Genomic DNA, 19886 nt, shown 5'->3' on the forward strand with positions numbered 1-19886 from the left:
ATTTTTTTATAAAAGTAAAGCCCACTATCTAACAAAAATCATGTAAGTCCAAATTTTAAACTTTGTACAAAAATTCGGAAAATTCCAGATAATTTCATCAAAATTTCAATCTTTTAATCAGAAAAAATTTTTGTAGGCAATTTAATAGTTCATTAAACTTTACAATAAAGTGCAAGTGTGAAGATGCACTGTCACTATCAGAAGAGAACTCAAATGCCTGAGTGTATCTTAACCCAAAATACCAGGCGGGACATATTTAAGCCAATTCCAATACGCAACTTCTATTGTGGTTATGAGAAAACTTCTGTCAGTACGTAAGTGTCCCAACAGGTGCAAAATGGTTAAATCGTGACAAGCGCGAAAGGGTTAAAACTCACCGGAAAATAAACTATTGGCGAAGGTACAAAATAGTGGTTATCCTTACGATTGTATGTGATTAACAAACCTAGCATTTATTCCGTGAATTGGCTTTGAAAACTCTAGTATTATTTATCTACATACAAACATACATATGCACATATGTATTTGTTTTAGGTTAAGTCTCATGCACACTTACATATAATACTTATTTTATTTACTTATTATTGTCCTAGACCAAAATCTAATTGAAATATGTAATGTATACGCTTTTCTAATGTGACATCTTTCGCTTTTTTCCACACTCATTTTTTTAGTTTTCCATTATAAAAAAAATTTTATAAATTTCGCATGCTTCAACGATAATTGGCAAGTAAAAAAAAAAAAAATACAAAAATCAAAAGAATACATATGGTCACCTCACCCACTCATCAACACATTCGGGCGCGCGACACTCAAATCTCTAAACATTTTCGTTTGTGAAGTGCCTTCATTGGAGTTGTCATAGACTGTCGTGCAGGGGCATCACCACCAACTCCACCATCACCACTACCAATACCAACACCACCACCACTACTATCACTACAGCCACAGCTACAACCACTAATGCGCTTACAATCACTTATTATACATAGGTTGCAGGACATCCTCATCGACGTAATTGTAACACATGTGTGGCAACGCATATTCTAAATTGATCGAATTAAATAATAATAAGCAAATTGAAAGTCTTATGCGGTTTTGGCATCATCGATTTGCCACATACATAGTTTGTTTGTGCATAAAGTCCACAAGTTAATTTTGAAGGCAGGATTTGACAAGGGTATAAATCATAAATTCACAAGTTGCTCATTGCACTCAGCGCCCACCACAATGAGTTTGTGGAAGCGTATCGCATGCTTTCCAGAGCTCGAAAAACGCATGACTCAGTACTATGATGGGAAGGGCCTCGCCGAGATACGCGTGCAATTCGCAGCATGGATTGAAGATACTTTAATGTAAGTAAAGTTGGTGAAACGTCCTGTAAATGGAGAAAGAAATATACATACATAAATATTTGTGTAAAGTGTGCAAGATTAAGCTGTGTGAGTAGTAAAATTAAAGAAATGTCGGGTTTTGTTTTTCTTATCGCAATTTCTTGCGGTTCAATAAAGAGATGTCTACTTTCACATAAACGTGAATGTGTATATATGTGTGTGTTCGTTTGTGTATGTGTTATTTAGTTTCTTTGTGAGATTAATGTAAGGGCTTTTAATTGTTTGGAACTTATCAACGTATAAATACATACGTATATATTCGCACTATGAATCGTTAAGCTTGTTCCATTGCTTCGAGCTCATCAAATGGTTTGGAAAATGATTATACATATACATATATGTTGCATGTACATATGTATCTCACGTTTAATAATACTATTGCGAATATGTTCAAAATTTATGTTTTTGGATATTCAATCATACAATTAATAAGCTTGATAAGGAGATTATGTTCAGTCAGCAGATAATTAAACTCCACAAAAATTGCGAAGATATCGGCGACATTTTGTTCCAAAATTTGTTTTTGATGCTCTAGGAGCATTTCTGCAAAAAAAAAAAATTAAATTTTGGGAAAAAGGTCGCTTACGTTGTTTTCGAGATTAGGGCTTGGTATGCGTCTTTCTTTCTAACTATTGGTTTTTTTTTTCTTTTTTTATACCAACTATAAAAGCATACAAAAAATGTTGCCTTTTCATTGCCCTATCCTTAGTATTTGCGCGTAGAGGGCACTTAGATGGCAACATTTTTTGTGTAGAAAAGAAAACGTCATAAACCTGCTATATGTTATTTTGCGTTGTTGAATGTACAATATCCTTGCAGTGAAAAGCCAAGCCTGTCAGTAAACATTCAAAAAGATCAACTGGTAGAAACCGACTAGTTAATTAACTGGTACTAGCCGATGCGGTGGCCTACCTGTTCGGTAATTTCGAAAAACTTTCTGTTATGTGATAACTCTTTTTGAATTTCCGAGGCTCAAACGAAAACGCACCACCTACTTGGTGTTCTCGCGATTTTCTACCATGGCGTCGCTTGACTCTTACCTGCGAGACATTTCTTCGGGTTTGCACACGAGAAAAAGTTGGTGGCACCTAAATCGGGAGCATATGCTGCATGAGATAACACTTCGTGGCCCTAGGCATGGATGTATTCGCATGAAATTCAACGTTTTTCTATTTTCGCCGAAATTCACAAGGTTGCCCGCTTTCAATGGCTGTCAAACACAAATTAATGAAGAAGCAGCTTGCTTAAAATTTCACAGCAGTTTTTTATTAACATATAATAGTTGTTATGATCAGTGCTGCATTAAAGAGTCAAAAAATAAAAACAATTATGCCCGTAGCGTTGTAGTTCGCAACAAGTAGCTTTCCCTGCAGGGATACTATTTTCAAATATGTTTGTTGTTTAAATTGTGGAATCGCGTATTATATAAACTAAAATGTTTTGTCTTACAGGAGCCAACAACAACCGCCGGCTAGCGATAAAATTTTCGAACAATTAGTTAACTCATTCTACGAGGGCCTCAAGCAGAAGCTCATTACTTTAGATGGTGATAATTTGTTTAAATTTAAGATACGGGAAATTTGCACACATCTTGGACAAACAACACCCATTGAGCTCTATACGTACGTTCGTAACGGTCTGCTCCGTGAAATTCAGGCATTGAAGGAAATGCCACAAAATCCCTACATGTATAATCCGGCAGTTGTAGGTTGTAATGGGATGGGTATGAATACGGGTAATCCCTATATGGGTAGCGTCGGCGCTCACCTTGCTGATGTACGTATGACCGAGGATACTTATGCTTTGCCGGCGCGCATACAAAAATTGGCAGTCGATGTTGACAATATGCGTTTGGCCATACAAGGTTTGCAAGGCGAACAAGAAGCTGTGGTAAAATATTTCAATCAAACGCGTGCAATGGTGACGCCACAAGAGTTGGAGGAGCTGGATAATCAGTATAAGCAACAATATCTGATTTTGTGCAATCGCAAGAATGGTGTAGTTGATGATTTACGACGCGTAATCAGCGAATATGACACCATACAAGATCAAGTGATAATGGCACTGAAAATGTGGCAACGAAATCAGGCGCTCGCTGGAAATGGTGCGCCATTCCATGATAATTTGGATGATATACAACGCTGCGTAGAGATGTTGGTCGATATGGTCTCCAAAATTCACGCTTTTGTCAACAATCTGATCTTGATGAGCATGGGTGAGACTGAGGACCCGATACTGGCTGAGATGCTCAACCACGTACGTTCTGTACAAAGGTTACTGGTCTTGTCGGCGTTTATTGTAGAGCGGCAGCCACCTCAAGTAATGAAAACACAAACGAGGTTAGTTCTCGGAAACCAAATGCATACTTGTGTAACTATAAAAGAAAACGGTTAATGAAAATGAAATTTATAGATTCGCTGCAGCTGTACGATGGTTAATTGGCCCACAACTTGGCGTATATACGAACACTCCAGTTATTGAATGCGTTATACTTTCAGGTAAGATATTGGCTATCATAATCAAGTTTTAGTATTTGAAAAGGGCTATCTGTAAAGGCAAAAACAAGTTTGTCGATTTAATTTACAATTTATTTCACAAATTGCGTTTTTTCAGAGGCCCAAGCACAACGCCATGCAGCAAATAACAGTAATTCTGATATGCAACCTGGTTCTCCACCCCAATCGTCCGGCGAAATCATAAATAACATAAGCACAATGGAATATCAGCAAGCCACACGCGTATTTTCAGCAAGTTTTAGGTATAACTATTTGCATTTATTCATAAACTTCAAAAGGTAGTAGTAGCTAATGTCTTCTTTATAATTCTAAATCTCTTTGCAGAAATATGCAATTAAAGAAAATTAAGCGCGCCGAAAAGAAAGGAACAGAAAGCGTAATGGATGAAAAATTCTCCCTACTCTTCTACACAACAGTGGTTTTCAATGAATTCAAAATAAGTGTAATTATTTACTTGAATCTATAGCGAAATTCGTACAATATTAAATCGTTTTTATGTAATTTTCATTTTGTTTTCAGTGCTGGACACTTTCCTTGCCCGTTGTTGTGATTGTGCATGGCAATCAAGAGCCCCAGTCCTGGGCCACTATCACTTGGGACAATGCATTTTCAGATATAACACGCGAACCTTTCCAAGTTCCAGAGAAAGTACGCTGGGCGCAGTTATCAGCAGCGCTGAATACCAAATTTGGCTCGGCTACTGGAAGAAATTTAACTGAAGACAATTTAAATTTCCTTTGTGAGTTTGATTTTTCTGTACTTGTTGAACCTTTTAAATAATTAACTGCATTTTCACATTAGACGAGAAACTTTTCCGCAACGAAGCCGGCGAGCATACTGAATTCATTACATGGGCGCAATTTTGTAAAGAGCCATTGCCAGACCGATCTTTTACATTCTGGGATTGGTTTTTTGCAATAATGAAATTGACAAAGGATCATTTATTAAATCTTTGGAAAGAGGGTTTAATTGTTGGTTTCATAAATAAACGCAAGACGTTGGAGGAAATCCTGCCGATGCAACAGTATGGCACATTTTTATTGCGCTTTTCAGATAGCGAACTAGGTAATACGCTGACTGATATAATGATTTCGCAAAATATAAACTGTCAACATATTTCACTTACAGGTGGTATAACTGTGGCTTTTGTCGACGATCAGGGCAACAAGCTGATGCTGGCGCCGTGGACCTCAAGAGACTTGAATATACGCTGTTTGGCGGATCGCATACACGACTTGAACGTGCTGCGTATTGTTTATCCGAAGAATTTGCCACGCGATGAGGCATTCGGCAGCTTTTACTCACATCATGTTGGTAAATATCAAATTTTATTTGTAAAACATTTAAAGCGTTAATTTATCGTTATGCATATACCGAATGAACTATAATAATACTAACATTGTTTCTAGATGAACAAAAAACAACGCGAGATGGATATGTAGCAAGTGATATAAGGGTTAATGTACCGGCCATAGAGGGTGGCTCTGTAGTGGGTACGCCACAGCATCAGCCGCAAGATATACCTATGCCAAAGTGAGTTTTTGTTGCTATTTTAATACCACGAATTCTTTACTTTGTTTTAAATAAAATGTTTGGTTTTATGGTTTTTGTTCTTTGCTAAATTTTATACTCACCATTTTGTTGTAGTAGTTAAAATAGAGTATGGAGTATACACAAAATTGGCTGCTTTATCTAAATTTTTAATTTTACAATAGATTTCAGTTAAACTACATTTCAGTTACATAAATGCTGCAATTTTTTGTTTAATTACTTAAGGATCATTATAGTGTGCGAACGTTATTGTCAATTCATATGTGCTTACATTTTTTGTGTAGCAACTAAAGATGTAATTAAACATTAGAATGTTGTCGATCTTTACCTTTTCCAAATTTTATGACTACAATGTCTGCTGAATTAAAAAATTATTCACAAAAAATAAGACCGTCCCTCACAGCAATAATATTTTAAATTTGCTTTGCATTTCAAATATTATGCTGACTACAGACGATGCAACAGTTTAACCAACCTATTCATATTGCTTCGTAAGTAGCCTAGCTGCTCATAGAAATTGCTGGCGCAACCGTTACCTCAATATCAAAAGAATTTTTTGTTGTTGTTGTAACAGCATACAGATTCACCAAAAAGTCTTTGGTGGAGTGTTGCTGTAGTGACAGACCTTGGCCATATTTAAATCTGGGTCGTTCCGGTTACGTAGACCCGACTGTAGTGGGAACGCAAAGAAAAACTGTATATTGTATTGCATGTCGCAACGGTTTGCCTCAATTTATAAAGAGTTTTCAGTTGTTGAAAATGCCAATATTTTTCACAGAATAAATTTTATTTAATGGAATTAACAACAACGAAAAACGTTGCCTGAATCATTGCAATGTCTCCTTAATCAATTTGACGAAGCGATTTCGGCTTTGTTTTGAGATAATCAGCGTTATCTGCAAACCAAATAGTCGCGTTCTGGCTGTATAATTTAAATTTGTTGTATTGCAATAATGCAAATAATGCGCCAAGTGTCATTAATACGATTAAATTTTCAAATAAATATGGAAAATCCAAATATTTATCCTTTTTCACACCCGGATAAACTTATTTTGAAAATGGTGTGAAAAGTGATATCTATGTCGCTATCATAAAAATACTTACCTGTGCTTGACTGCGTCTGAATGGGAAGAAACTTTACCTACATTTACCTTCCACTTTCTACTTTTTCAAAGTGTGGCTTGGATCATTGGAATTATAAGTTATGTAATAAGTAATTTTTAAGTAAAAATACAACCGACTTCAATGCTCACCGTAATTTCTTCATGATCCAATATTCGAAACAATCAAATTACTATCCGACCACTTTTGAGGTACTACCACCTTTCCGATAATAATGAATTGCCGATTCACGTTGTCTAAACTTATCCGGTCACACATAAAAAAAATATATTCCAATGAATTGATAACCTGCTTCTTTTCCGAAGTCGGTTAAAAATAAACTGTAATGTGTGCAATATTATTAGAAAATATTTTTGACCAACTAATAACTGAGCTTCGAATTCAATTTGACTCATTTGACAACAGATGACATTTCTTAATGCTTGAAAAATGACAACATGCAGAATAAAGATTGAAAAGTTAGTTTCTAAGTTTACCCACATATGAATTGAACAATAGCTTTGCCTCTAAATGATTTCATTGCTTTTGGGTTTTATAAAACTTTTTGTTTCGCAGCAACTGCTTATTTATTAATATACTATGTATAGATTTGTATTTTGCTTAAACCTTTTAACATTATCTTTATAATCGAACCTTGCTTTGCTCTATTTGAGAACTAGATCGCAATACTTTGGAAATGAACCTGTTCATAATATTTTTTTTTTTTAATTATTGATGGTGTTGCAGCTTTTAGCATAAATCACTAATGGTGCCTTTGCATTGGGTTGCTTGTCTTAATCAAAAGCTAAATGAGGTCAGTCAGCGCAGTTTTGTGACTGTGCCGATTTGGAAATTGTTGATATGTTTAACAGAATTAACAAAAAAGATTATTTGTGTATAAGTATATGATTTATTTCAATATAACTGAACACAATTTTGTCTATTTTATTTTTCTTCCGATTCTTCTGGCTGTCCGACAACTTTACTTTCGTCTACAATTCTCGTCAACTGTGCATCCACTACCTTTTATCACTACACACAACTACTCTCACATCCCCTGTACGAAAAATAACTATCCTTTGTTCCATATATCGATAGTTATAGTCTTGACGACATCGATTGGAGTAACGTTATGGTCTGAAATGGGTGGGCTGCATAAAGGCAATGTATAAGTGATTGGTGTAATGGTCAATTGCTTAGTGTGGAGTGCAACATATCATATGTGCTCAATACTGTTAAGCAGGTATTTTTTCGTTACACAGATTTCGTTTTCATTGTTTTCGAATATATTTTGGGTTTTTTTTTATTTGAAGCGTTGCACTACAATTTTCAAACGTGCTATACTGTTGCTGTTTTGTTATAGTTTTTATGTTTTTTTTTGTACAATTACTTTTTCACTTTAATCCCAGCGAATTATGGCTAGTCAAATCACAGCCATTCGACTGATTAATACAAATCACCATTCAAACATTCATCTGCTGCATTTATTATCCACTAACTAATTTTTACACGATTTGGCATATAATTGGTTGCTTTAAATGCTATTACGGAAAATTGCTGAATAAAGGCAAATATATATATATGTATGTACACAGCAGCAACGAATGCAATGCAATGAATTCAATACATATACTACATTGTAGTCACCGCTGTTGTCAACACTAATTCACGTTTCCTAAATTTGCTTAAGAATCCATTACAAACAATTTTCGAATACTACAGGCCAGCAGAAAACTTGTGCTCACTTTCTTCACATTTTTCACTTATGGCAATTTATGATGCCATAATTTTTAACAATAATTTAAAAAATCACTAACTCATGAATATTGTATGACTTACTTACGTACATACAGCCTTATTGTCGCTATTTTTGCACATTGTCGTAAATATTACATATACATACACATACTACATACTAGGTGTTGCGTAGGCTAATATCATGCTTCACTCATTTTCTTTGGGCTTGTATCTTACATTTTCATAATCCATATCAAATTCAAAGTTGTTGTTTTTATGCAAAAACGTCGTTGCCGTTTCAAAAGATTCACTCATTTTCATAAAAAAAAACTTCCTATTCGACATCCATTAGTGCCACAATGATGAAACTAAAAAAGAAATAATAATTAATAAAAAAAAGTATTGCCATCTATATCAACTTTTTTTTTTATTCATAAAAGCTGCCTAGCTGTTTCGCTATGGGAGTGAATACTGACTGCAGTGCTTACATATGTACATATATACTCTTTAATACATCTCTTATCACTGGCACAATAGACCTGCCGGTCACAGTGCTATAACCAACTATCTATCTAACTCTTACCACATATTATAGCCTTTTCCCTGTGCTGATTTATATACAAAATTAATTATAAGAATAACGAATAACGCATTGATTACACAATATTTTGCTTGCATTTATCTAGATCGCAGAGCAACAACTTAACGCATCTATGAGTACGCACACACATTCATACTATCTGCTTGTCAGAACGAAACTAATTGAACCAAACCGAAATGAATCGATTCGAACACCTAATTTGGCAAATAGCTCACAGATATTTCAATGTTTACAAACAACTAATTACTATAAAATGGAATCAATGGATTCGTCAAGTAATTAAAGCAAGCTATTAAAGCAAGAAGAAAGATTGCTGCATGCAAAAAATGATTTTGAAATACATAATGGGAAAAAATTTAGAAGTGAGAGAGGCAGATACGCGTTATCCACATACATTTCCGAGTATTGTTAGGAAAGATAAAAAGTGAAAGAAAACAGAACATTAAAAAAGAAATGTAATTTGTCATTTAAACAACGAAGCACTTAAAAATATATAAATAAAATCCAAAAAATACTATTTGGTTGAAGCACCCCGTAATGTGTGTATTTGTGTGAACACTAAAACCTTCAAACATTTTACAATAAGAGTACTACTATGTACATTCATACTTAATTCTGTGTAATATACATATAATCCTGTGTATGCTCGTACAAACATATATGTATGTATGTATGCCACTGCTCATTGACAGCTTAAATGCGTCAAAATAATTGCTTATCGACAATGTAATATGTAATGCATGCCAACAGTATTGTTATAAGAACATACACAAACCACAAACATATTTACATGAATATGCATGTGCTGTGCATTTAATCACGTCACTGTGCCGGTTATTGTTGCATGCAGATGCCTGCCAAATTAGAGATTCACTTCGTATAGATAGATATGATATTGACATGTATGTATGTATGTATGTGCAGTAAAAAAGTAAGAGACGGAGAAATTCTTAAGTGTTTTATACTCGGAATTTATAATTCTCTTTATCTACACTTTTACTTCCCAACTGCATGTTGAGCTATACTCATACATATTTGAATGCTTGCAACGTTAACATTTCTTTATTTAACATCAACTATCAAAATTCTATGTAGTAAATTCGATTTCATGTCCTATGCACCAACATTTGTACATACATAATATATGTGGTATATTGTGTGTTTCATATATGTATGTATTCATATTTAAATTTTTCTTTTTTTCTCAATTTTAGTGACAATTTTATTTCTGAATTTGATTCAATTTTATATTGATGGATGCGGATAGACACACACGCGCGCATGAAAATATACACTTATATACACCATAAGAAACTGAGCCAGAAAAAGTACGCATGGGAAATAAATTATACTAAAATATGAACACACATTTGATTTTTATGCCATCAAAGAGCTATGAAAATTATAATTGGTTGGAAAATGCATTACTTCGTTTCATAGTCATGAGTTCACTAGCAGCAAGCAAGTAATTACATATGTATACATAAGTATAGTCAAATAGCTATTAGTAATAACCCGCGCACACCACGCCCATCACCACAATCCAACCACACCAAATAAGTGAGATATGCGCATTAACAATATCCTTCGACGTCCATTACTAGCCAATACGGCCAAGCGACCATTTCAATCACCGACGATGCTGAGCATTTTCAGATATTGCTGAATTTCTGGTTTTGCATATACGTAGTACGTGCATGCTGGAATTTAAGCGGAATAATGGATTAAAAACCACAAATCCTTCTGGGGACGTAAGGATATCCAATTATCATTTCTTGTTACTACATTATGGTATGTATTTGTTTTGGAATTAAAGTAACTTTAAGTTTATATGCAATAAATACACTAACAGCCAGTTTCACCAAACTATTTAAGTGCAAATTAACTTTAATTTAATTTTGTATTTAATTCTCATTTAAATAATTTTCAGTTTCAATAAACTATTTATTTAAGTGAGTAAAAAGTGGTTGTAAAACAGACTAGGACTAGCTTTCGCTTTCATTTGTACTGAGAGCTTTTGAAAGCTTTGGCACGCTGTGTTGTAAAAGCAGGGCTGGTATACAAGTAAGCAGCAGATACACAATGTGTAACACCTCTGAGTGTGGTTGTTCTGATTTAACTTTTATTTAAGTGCAGTGCATAGGTCACTTAAATCAAAATTAAAATTGATTGGTGAAACCGAAAATTCGAAAATTTTCACTTAAATAATTTGGTGAAACTGGCTGTAAGAGGAAATTCTCATACATATGTAGTTACTTAAGTCCACGATACATATGTACGTATTGCATTTTATCCGCATCCAAGAATATTGAGAAACAATTTTTGTGATACTCTGCTAATTCGATAAAAAGTTTCAGCGCAGGAATGGCAAAATTTTAACTATAATTCTCAGTTTTAGCTGAGATTGCCATACTGTTCACAATTTGGTCAACTGATATTGTGTACATATGAGCCTCAATTTAGGTGAAATAGAGAAAATTGTGTCCCAGTTTTATGGCTGCGACTCTGAAATTTGCTTTTTATGAAGGACTTTTAAGCAAGAAGATTTCATGACTGACAAAAAAAACAAAACCAAAAAAAAAAACTTAAAAACAAGTAAGTTTTAAGCAAAAACACCCCCGATTTTAATACTCATATAAATATTAGAAGCAGGCCCGTAGCCAGTATTTTTCTGGCAAAATTTTATTTTAGTTTCACTTTTATTTCAACATATTTTGATTAAAAGAAAAATACTGATAAAAATAACATTTTTCATAAAAACAGGGTTGAAATCTTGAAATTCCTGCCCGTAGTTTGTTTGTAAGTCAAATATGAGTGGCATTGTGCTACTATGATAGCACGGCCGAGTAATCATAGCCAACTAATGTACAGTAGACATACAATACATATGTATATCTATCAGTCTTTCTTAGTTTAAAAATTCGCCAATTGTGGCCAAAAAAAAGTATGTGGTAGCTAAATCTAGCCACCAAAGGGCTAAAACGGCAACACTGGCTGTCAGTTTCTGCTGGTCAAAATTTTACTTCCAGGAGAGGCAAAAAAGGAGAGCGTAAGAGCGAGAGAGAGAGCTGCTAGTTTCTGCTTGGTTTTTTGATTAAGAAAGCTTTCCAGCAGAAACTAGTGATAAAGTGTAAAGAAACAAAGCTATAGATATACAGCCATGTTCTGAAATACGTACGATTTGAAATCGATACGATTTCGGAAAGATTTTTATAGTTTAAACGTTACAACAGCAAAAAAAAAAATATACAAAGGTTGGAAAAGTGTATCTGGTGTGTTCTGGCTTCCTGATTACAAGGCTGTCTTCATTTTTCTTGCGTCGGCGAACTGCTTTTTTATCGGGCTTTTGAAATTTCGAGGTTATATGTTATATGTAGGAATACGATTACTGTAATTGTAATCCCGAAAATTTTCAGCATTACGATTACTATAATTTGTAATTATAACATGCTTGATCACTTTAATTTTAATCCTTAAAATTTAACGATTACGACTGCTGTAATCGTAATCGTAGCTTTTATGATTACGATTATAGTAATCCTAATCCTAAAAATTTCAAGATTACAATTACAGTAATGGTAATCATGAAAATTATGATTACGATTACAAAAGAGTGATTTGCTTGTTTTTGGCTCGTAAGTATATGTACACAATTGATGTACGTATGTATAAATAAATAACCATAAATGTTATTATTTGCATAAGTGGATGTGAAAATATCGGCTGTAAACGAATTGTAAATGTAGTACAATTTTTACTATGTAGCTTCAAATGTGATTTTATACAAAAAACTAAATGTAAACAAATTGCAAAAATATTAAATATTCTTAAGCAAACGTTTTAGCTTAGTTATTAAGGAAACTTTGATTGGAGTTATTGGCATAGTGTATGTTGTACTTGGTGTATTTGTACATAGGTAATGGCTTGACTACTATTCGAACGTTTAGTAAATCTTACCGTTTAAAAATTAAAGCTTAAAAAGCTAAACTGCTAAAAATTCGTTATTATAGAAAAGAATTAAGCAAAGTTAAATAATAACCTAAACACACATACCCGACCGACAGTCTGATCTATGCAACTGAGAAGGGTAGTGTTTAAGCTGCCACAATAACACCGATAAACTTATCTTTGCCATGAAATAGATTTTCTCAAATGAAATAATTTCTGATAAGGCAAATTATTACATATCGATGGCTGAGTGGAAGATCGGCCTATCTCGCCAGACGGTTCGAAAACGCCTTATTTCCGAAAATTTGTTTGTCAATAACGCCTTATTACAGAATTTTATTGAAAAAAACCCTATCTCAGAATTTGATTGAAGAAAAACGCCCTATCTCAGCACACATTTTCAATATATTTTCATTTGAGATAGGGCGTTATTCAACCAAATTCTGGGATAGGGCGTTTTCAAACTGGATACCGAGATAGGTCGATCTTCTACTCTGCCATCGATATGTCATTATACACATGCACATAGACATCTTCGCCTTTCTGCGTCAACCACATATATAAATTTTTTTACGAGAGCTAATTACAACACAGTTTAAGCATCATACGATTTTAAAATAAAACAAAAACTTTAAGTGGGTGCTCATTAGGGTTAGCTGAATAAAAATATTAGGTATATAGCTCGTTTATTGTATCCTAGTGGAAGAAAATTAAAATTTTTTTCATACAATCTCTATGTTGAATGACTATTGCATTTACGAAGTTAACGCAGAAATAGGACAATGTGTTAATTAAAATAATATATCAAAAATATAGATGCCAAAATGAGACTGTCCTTATAGTGTGAGCTGCTTATATTGCGTACGAGTCGTTTGGCAAAAAATTTCGTCGGTTAACCATATTTGAAGAATAGATGAAACATCTACATACATACATAGTTATACATAGTATGCATTTTACTGACGTGCTAAATATACAGCATATTTATGTATGTGGGTGATAAAAAATGTCCATCCATGTAAGTCTTAAAATAACCCCTATGCATTTGGAAAGGCTATTAATTCGAAAAAATATCCTGACTAACCAGTGCATAAAAAGTCAAAATGATCACTTTTTCTGCGCGAAAATAAAGTGGGCTTCAAAATCACATTTGAACCAAAAATCTTTAGAATAGTGTAAAGCAGACTAACTTTTTTTGTATAAATATACTAACTTGTTTAACTTAATTTTTGACAGGATGTAAAGAAATATTTTCTGTGAGCCGTTTTATAAGAAGAAACCAATTTGGAACAACTTTCGAGTTGTGACTTTTTTCATTTAAGGTGTATATAAGAACTTACAAGGACTGTCCTAACCTAAATATATTACCTACATACTTTTTCACTTACACTGGTGGCAGAAATAATAGACTCGACTTATTTTGATAAGTTTTGGTTACATTTATTTTGTTTATTTAATGTTTATTTTTATAAAAGTCTAGCTAGTTGTACAACAAACACTATATAAATGCACATTTCAAACTTTGTAGGTACAAAAATTATAAAAATTCAACGCATTTTCAACAAAACTTCAACCTTTTTATTTAAAATTTTGAGAAAACTTAGGGATGCAGTTTCATAGCCAATTCAAGTAGCTACAAAATATCATTGATACGCTGTTTTCCCCATACAAAGTATGTTAAAAAAAAATATTTATATGGAAGAGAATGCCCAACACCGTCAAAAACAATGCCAAAAATCAACGTTATTTTCTATCAGCTTAATTATTTCTATCAACACTAATTGTGAATGGGCGTACACAAAGCTTTTATGTTTTGGTGGTTTTTAGTCCAATATTGAGTGCATAACAAAGAGATTATGTATGTATGAAGAGGAGTAATGTAGCGAATACCGATGCATTTTTGACCTGATGGCAAGTGGTTGTGGTTGTCTTAAGGAAAACCCTAAAGTCTAGTAATCTACGAATTTACAATAAGATAACTTATACTATTTGGGGATTCGCAAGGCGTGTTAAGCGTCGTTAAATCTTAAACTTAACATTTTCTTATGTAAAATAATAAATAATGATTACAATAGTTTTAGATAAAATTAATATATAATTAGAAACCCCCTGAAACCGTTTTAACCGTTATTTTACATAAACAAATGATAAGCTTAAGATTTTACGACGCTTAACACGTCTTCTGAATCCCCTAGATAAGTACATATGTATGCATAGCTACCAAATTAATCAAGTGCTGATCCAATTGAAAATTGATGTCATTGTATACATATTACATACACACGTGTACTCTCTCTCACCTAGCAAAAATATACATATGTAGCTAAAAATAAATGTAATTTAAATTAAATATGTAAATGTTCACGCAACTATTTATGTACTTTTATAAATGTTCGAAACATATTTAAAATATCAAACACAAGCTCTAAATTTTTAGATCGCATGTACTATGTACATAAAGTTTTAACATATTATTTTTTGGTTATTCTTTTATATAAATTCAGTTCTTTCTAAAAAAAAAAAGATGTTCATAAATGTAAAGCAGGAACACACGATTTGTTCATTTGCACAGCTTTGTACATTTTGGCAGGTGCAGAGTGGTGTTGTTCGGAAATGCTTTTATTGGGCTGAACTCAAACTTCTAAACAACACCACTCTGTGACTACCAAAATGTACAAATTTGTACAAATGTACAAATCATGTGATCTTCGCTTAAGTTTCAAACTTTGTGCAATATTAAAAAAAAAAAAAATCAACAAATAACTAAAACTTGCCATTAATTTTTTTGTTGAAGATGTTACGGTTTTCTTGAATATAAAACTAGGCGTTTATTCGTTATATGGAAGCAAATGAGACAAATAAATTCTAAAAAATCAACGGTAATTTTTACACATTTGAAACTTTATACTTTAGTCTTCTAAAATTAAATGGGCTGCAAAGCTGTAAGCTCAAAATCTTTCTAGGAAATCTAATGAAAAAAGCTTGAAATTGCACAAAGTTTGAAACTTGGATGTACACCGGTTTTGTTAAAGAATGAACTATATTTTAATAAAAAGTAACCAAAATTAAATAACAAAAAAATAGGTTAAAACTTACCAAAATGTGCTGCGGCTATAAATTGTTCGAATACTGTATATGTGTGTACAAACATAATTTTTGGAATGTATCATTTGTTATCCTAATTTCGTATTAATCTATTTCAACTTTTATTTAATAGCTTTTTATTTAATTCTATTTTCAGCGTCTACTTTCATGTTGCAAGTCAATGCTGAAAACACATAACCTGCATGCTGTGTCACCTTGAAATTGTAATAAGTTTGTAATCTTAAAAGTGTTTGCCTAGTTTTCTTCTACTACTCTTTCTTACAAACACCCTCGCAAACTTTTATTCATGTTTGTGGTTAATATGCGCATAGTTTAAAAGTAAATGTAATATTTTTACACTCGTCGTTGCCTTATATATTTACACTAAATTTTGTTTGTTTATATATTTTTGAACTGTTTTTAATAGTGAAATGAACTATTCGATGTATTGTACTAGTTTATTAATGATACCTGTTGTGTTGTGGTAAACCAAACAAAACTGAAATATACAAATTTAATTTTTGTTTAATGCATGCGAAAAGGGCTTTATATTACGTAAAAAAATATGTAGACATTACATTTAAATGTTTAAATAAGTGAAGACTAAAATAGGTTTAACGTAAGAGCATATAAAGTGAAATTGTGAAGCAAAGAGATAGAAAATAAATATTAACGGCAAACCAGTCAACGATAAATGTTGAATGTTTCATGATAATTGTGAATACGTAATTTAAGTGTAATTAATTTAAGCAATGAAAGTATGAGTATACTCACTTAAACGAAATTTACTAGAGGGCGAAATATTCAAGTATGGTTATACAAACTTATTTGAAATTTATTTAAAGTGTTTTTTGTTCTTACAAAATTCTGCGTGGTTGTGCAAATAATATGTGGTCAAATAAATAGAGCCAAGATAAGAATAAATTGTGTGGTTCTTTTGAAATTGAATAATCTTTTTTCAATGCAGCTAAACTTAAACAATTTTTTTTTAGTTTTTCGCATAACAGAAAGTATCACCTGGAACTGGGAGGTCGCCGCTCTAACACATACCATACCAGTTGATGTACTAGCAGGTTTGCTAGAATGTTTGGCTTTTCACTGCAGCCCAATTACTGGAAATTTATAACAGCAAGGAATCAATATCGACGTCATATACTCAACCCCCTCTAAAAATGTACAAATTTTACAAAAACTAGTTCCTGACATAAGCATCTATTTTAGGCCTATCCTTATGGTTTAAAATAATACCAAAGTTGAAGTCGCAGATGTATTCAAATATCAGAAACAATTTTTTGTGAGAACTGCAGATTGAGGGTATTGATTATAAGCCCTCTCTTGGCAAGAGAAACACATGAGAAAATCAAAAAATTTAGGCTCTATTGATTGTCCACATGTGTATATGTACTATACGTACATATACATACTATTATTTTCCTTTTACATTGGATTTTTTTTCTAGTATTATTTACCGGGCAAGTTCGCTATATGGTTTTGAGTTTCTGTAGCTAAAATTTGAAAAAGGTAATTCACATTTTTTAAGTGCAGTATTTTATTTTTTCAAAATCTATTTTTTTTTTTATGAAATTCGTATATGCCTTTGATTCGCTTCAAGCTATATTATACTTAAATTTTTGTGGCATTCTTCGTGCATCTCCTTCCCTTTTCATCAAATACAATACTTACTTACATATATTATAAGCAAACAAATTTGACATACTTTTCTTATGGTATGTAAGTCTTCGGGGTTTTAATATGAATTCTTATACATACATTAAAAAAAGTGCATCAAACTTAATTTAAATAAGTATTTAATAATATAAATAAAATTTTGATTATCAATTTCTTTCAAAGAGCAGGCGGTGTATATTTAACAAATGTATAACTATATGTAATTTGGAAAACGTTTATTGAAGTTGACCGCTCGAACGTAACATTGATTTGTGATTTTTCTTACAAAATTTTTAGTAATTGGCTTCCACTTTCGTTTTTCTATAATAGTTATTTAGTAATAATTAAAATAAATGCATATTAAGTTTGTAAAAAGGAATTAAGAAATTGCAGTTTGTTGTTGGTTTGGCTTGTGTTGTAAAGATAAATAGTTTGTAAGAAGGGAAATTAAATACATTAAATGTATTAAAACTCATCCGAATTCACGATTCACATATGTATGTGTGTATGTATGCATATGGATGTCAAGTCAAAAGGTATATTTTTAGTGTTAGAAAATAGTTGAAAAATGATATACATGCATAAGTAAATGTACGTTTAATTTTACAATAAGCAGCATTAATATTCGCTTATCTTTAAATATGCGGTTATTTTCTTAATTTCTAATCAAAGTTTGTAAACAATTTTTTGGACCGAGGGTAGTAGTTACTTGCATAGGGTGCTATATTTCTTAAACAAAAAAAAAACTTGTAAAAACTTACTAAAATAAGGGTAATCACAATATTGTGCGAAAGGCCTGGCATGCACATATTTCGGTGCGTTTGTAAAATTTATCTGCAAAGCAATATACATTTTCATTCTTGTGAATGTGCATGAAATGAGATTGTGATTACCCGCAATACGTACATATTTCACAGGGTTAGACCAAATAATCACTCGCAATTTTTCGCAGCACCGCTACAACGCAATTCTATTTCTTTTGTATTTAGGATGCGAATATTATTGATGCTAATTGTATGCATACTGAGAGTATGCACTACTCTTCAATTGAAAAATCGCGCATAGAAATTTAAATTTACAAATTAAATTTTACCATACACACTATGTATATTATATTCTACATACATATGCATATATATAATAATAAAGCAAAAATAAATATATAAATGAAATTTATATGGAGCATGTTAAAATTGAAAACTTATTTAATTACACTCAAATTAAAGTCTAGTTTTTAAGCCCACATAAAATGTTTACTTGTATGATGTTTATGTGTTTATAATATGTCTGCTATAAACTGAATGTTCACATGTCAGCCATATTTACAACCTACTTTGTATACCTACATACATATGTATACACAACTCTGAAGAACTACATAAACTTTTTACTAAAAAAAGCATAGTTTAAATTGCGACGCACTGGATTTGAAGGAGTCTGATGTTACGACAGCGAAGAGTTCAAAACGTAATACTACCAGCAGCCTCTTGAACCTAATTCGTATAAACTAAAAAATCGTTGACTGTTCAGCGTAAGCAATAAATTTTACACACACACACACACACTTACAAAATGTACTCGATAGTACTCGATCTTTTTTAACAGAATTTCTATATTTCTATGCAAAATACCCAATATGGATGTATTTTTTTAATCGGATTTTATTAGCCACAAACATACATACATATGTATATGCATGTACTATTCTCTTTAATGTACTCGAGCCTTTAACGATGCATTCACAATGCACATACATCAACGTTAAATGTTAATGATAATGAAATTAAAATAAAAAGTACATCGAAGTAAATTATACTACAATTTATGGAATAATGATGAAGAAAACATCATTGCACAATTGCACACATGTAGCATCCTTTTGGTGGCGAATTAAATGTATGTTATGTATTGCAAATTTATTTACAGCAACACTGAAAATAATAAATGAGTAAATAAAGCAAATTTGTGAAACTTACGTTTTCAAGTGATTTATTGTCGAATTGATCAACACCATCTATACTTATGTCATTGTTAGTAAACGGAAATTGGGCCCGATTCGTGGCTTGCGATATCGAACGTAACTCGATTCGAAATTTTATTTTGAGATTTAAATTTTATTGTGGAGAAAACGGCTGCCACTTTGTTTCATTCGATACGAAACGAGAAATTATTCGGTCACGAATACCGCGATTCGGATCCTAGTCAGCATCGGAATCGTGATGTTGTAGAACTTTTATTCACCTTATATGGGTTTCCAGAACAGCGATATTGAATTAAAGCCGCCTT

General features: G+C 32.5%; 1 protein-coding gene across 4 annotated transcripts; it reads left to right on the forward strand.

Annotated features, from left to right (window-relative positions):
• The first annotated feature begins 678 nt into the window (after positions 1–678).
• Positions 679–19575, forward strand: LOC118737043 (signal transducer and transcription activator-like). Of its 4 annotated transcripts, XR_004992784.1 has the most exons (12): positions 679–1355; positions 2846–3733; positions 3807–3892; positions 4008–4152; positions 4235–4352; positions 4430–4649; positions 4712–4975; positions 5039–5224; positions 5320–5443; positions 7661–7805; positions 10115–10691; positions 16090–19575. XR_004992784.1 is itself a non-coding variant. In XM_036467281.1 (10 exons), exons 1-10 carry the CDS (start codon positions 1231–1233, stop codon positions 9014–9016), a joined length of 2187 nt encoding a protein of 728 aa, XP_036323174.1. In that variant the 3' UTR covers positions 9017–9438. The 4 variants fall into 4 exon arrangements, 1 of the variants encoding a protein (XP_036323174.1); XR_004992785.1 differs by lacking the exon at positions 7661–7805; XR_004992786.1 differs by lacking the exon at positions 7661–7805 and having other exon boundaries at positions 10115–10228.
• The last annotated feature ends 311 nt before the right edge of the window (positions 19576–19886 follow it).

The sequence above is a fragment of the Rhagoletis pomonella genome, unplaced genomic scaffold, assembly GCF_013731165.1.
Source record: "Rhagoletis pomonella isolate Grant_MI unplaced genomic scaffold, Rhpom_1.0 Rhpom_scaffold_00004, whole genome shotgun sequence".
Taxonomy (NCBI): domain Eukaryota; kingdom Metazoa; phylum Arthropoda; class Insecta; order Diptera; family Tephritidae; genus Rhagoletis; species Rhagoletis pomonella.

Coding starts and splice junctions, on each gene's coding strand:
- LOC118737043 (XM_036467281.1), top strand. CDS start 1,231: ATGAGTTTGTGGAAGCGTATCGCATGCTTTCCAGAGCTCGAAAAACGC. Junction 1,356..2,845: donor TGGATTGAAGATACTTTAAT/GTAAGTAAAGTT, acceptor TTTGTCTTACAG/GAGCCAACAACAACCGCCGG. Junction 3,893..4,007: donor TGAATGCGTTATACTTTCAG/GTAAGATATTGG, acceptor GCGTTTTTTCAG/AGGCCCAAGCACAACGCCAT.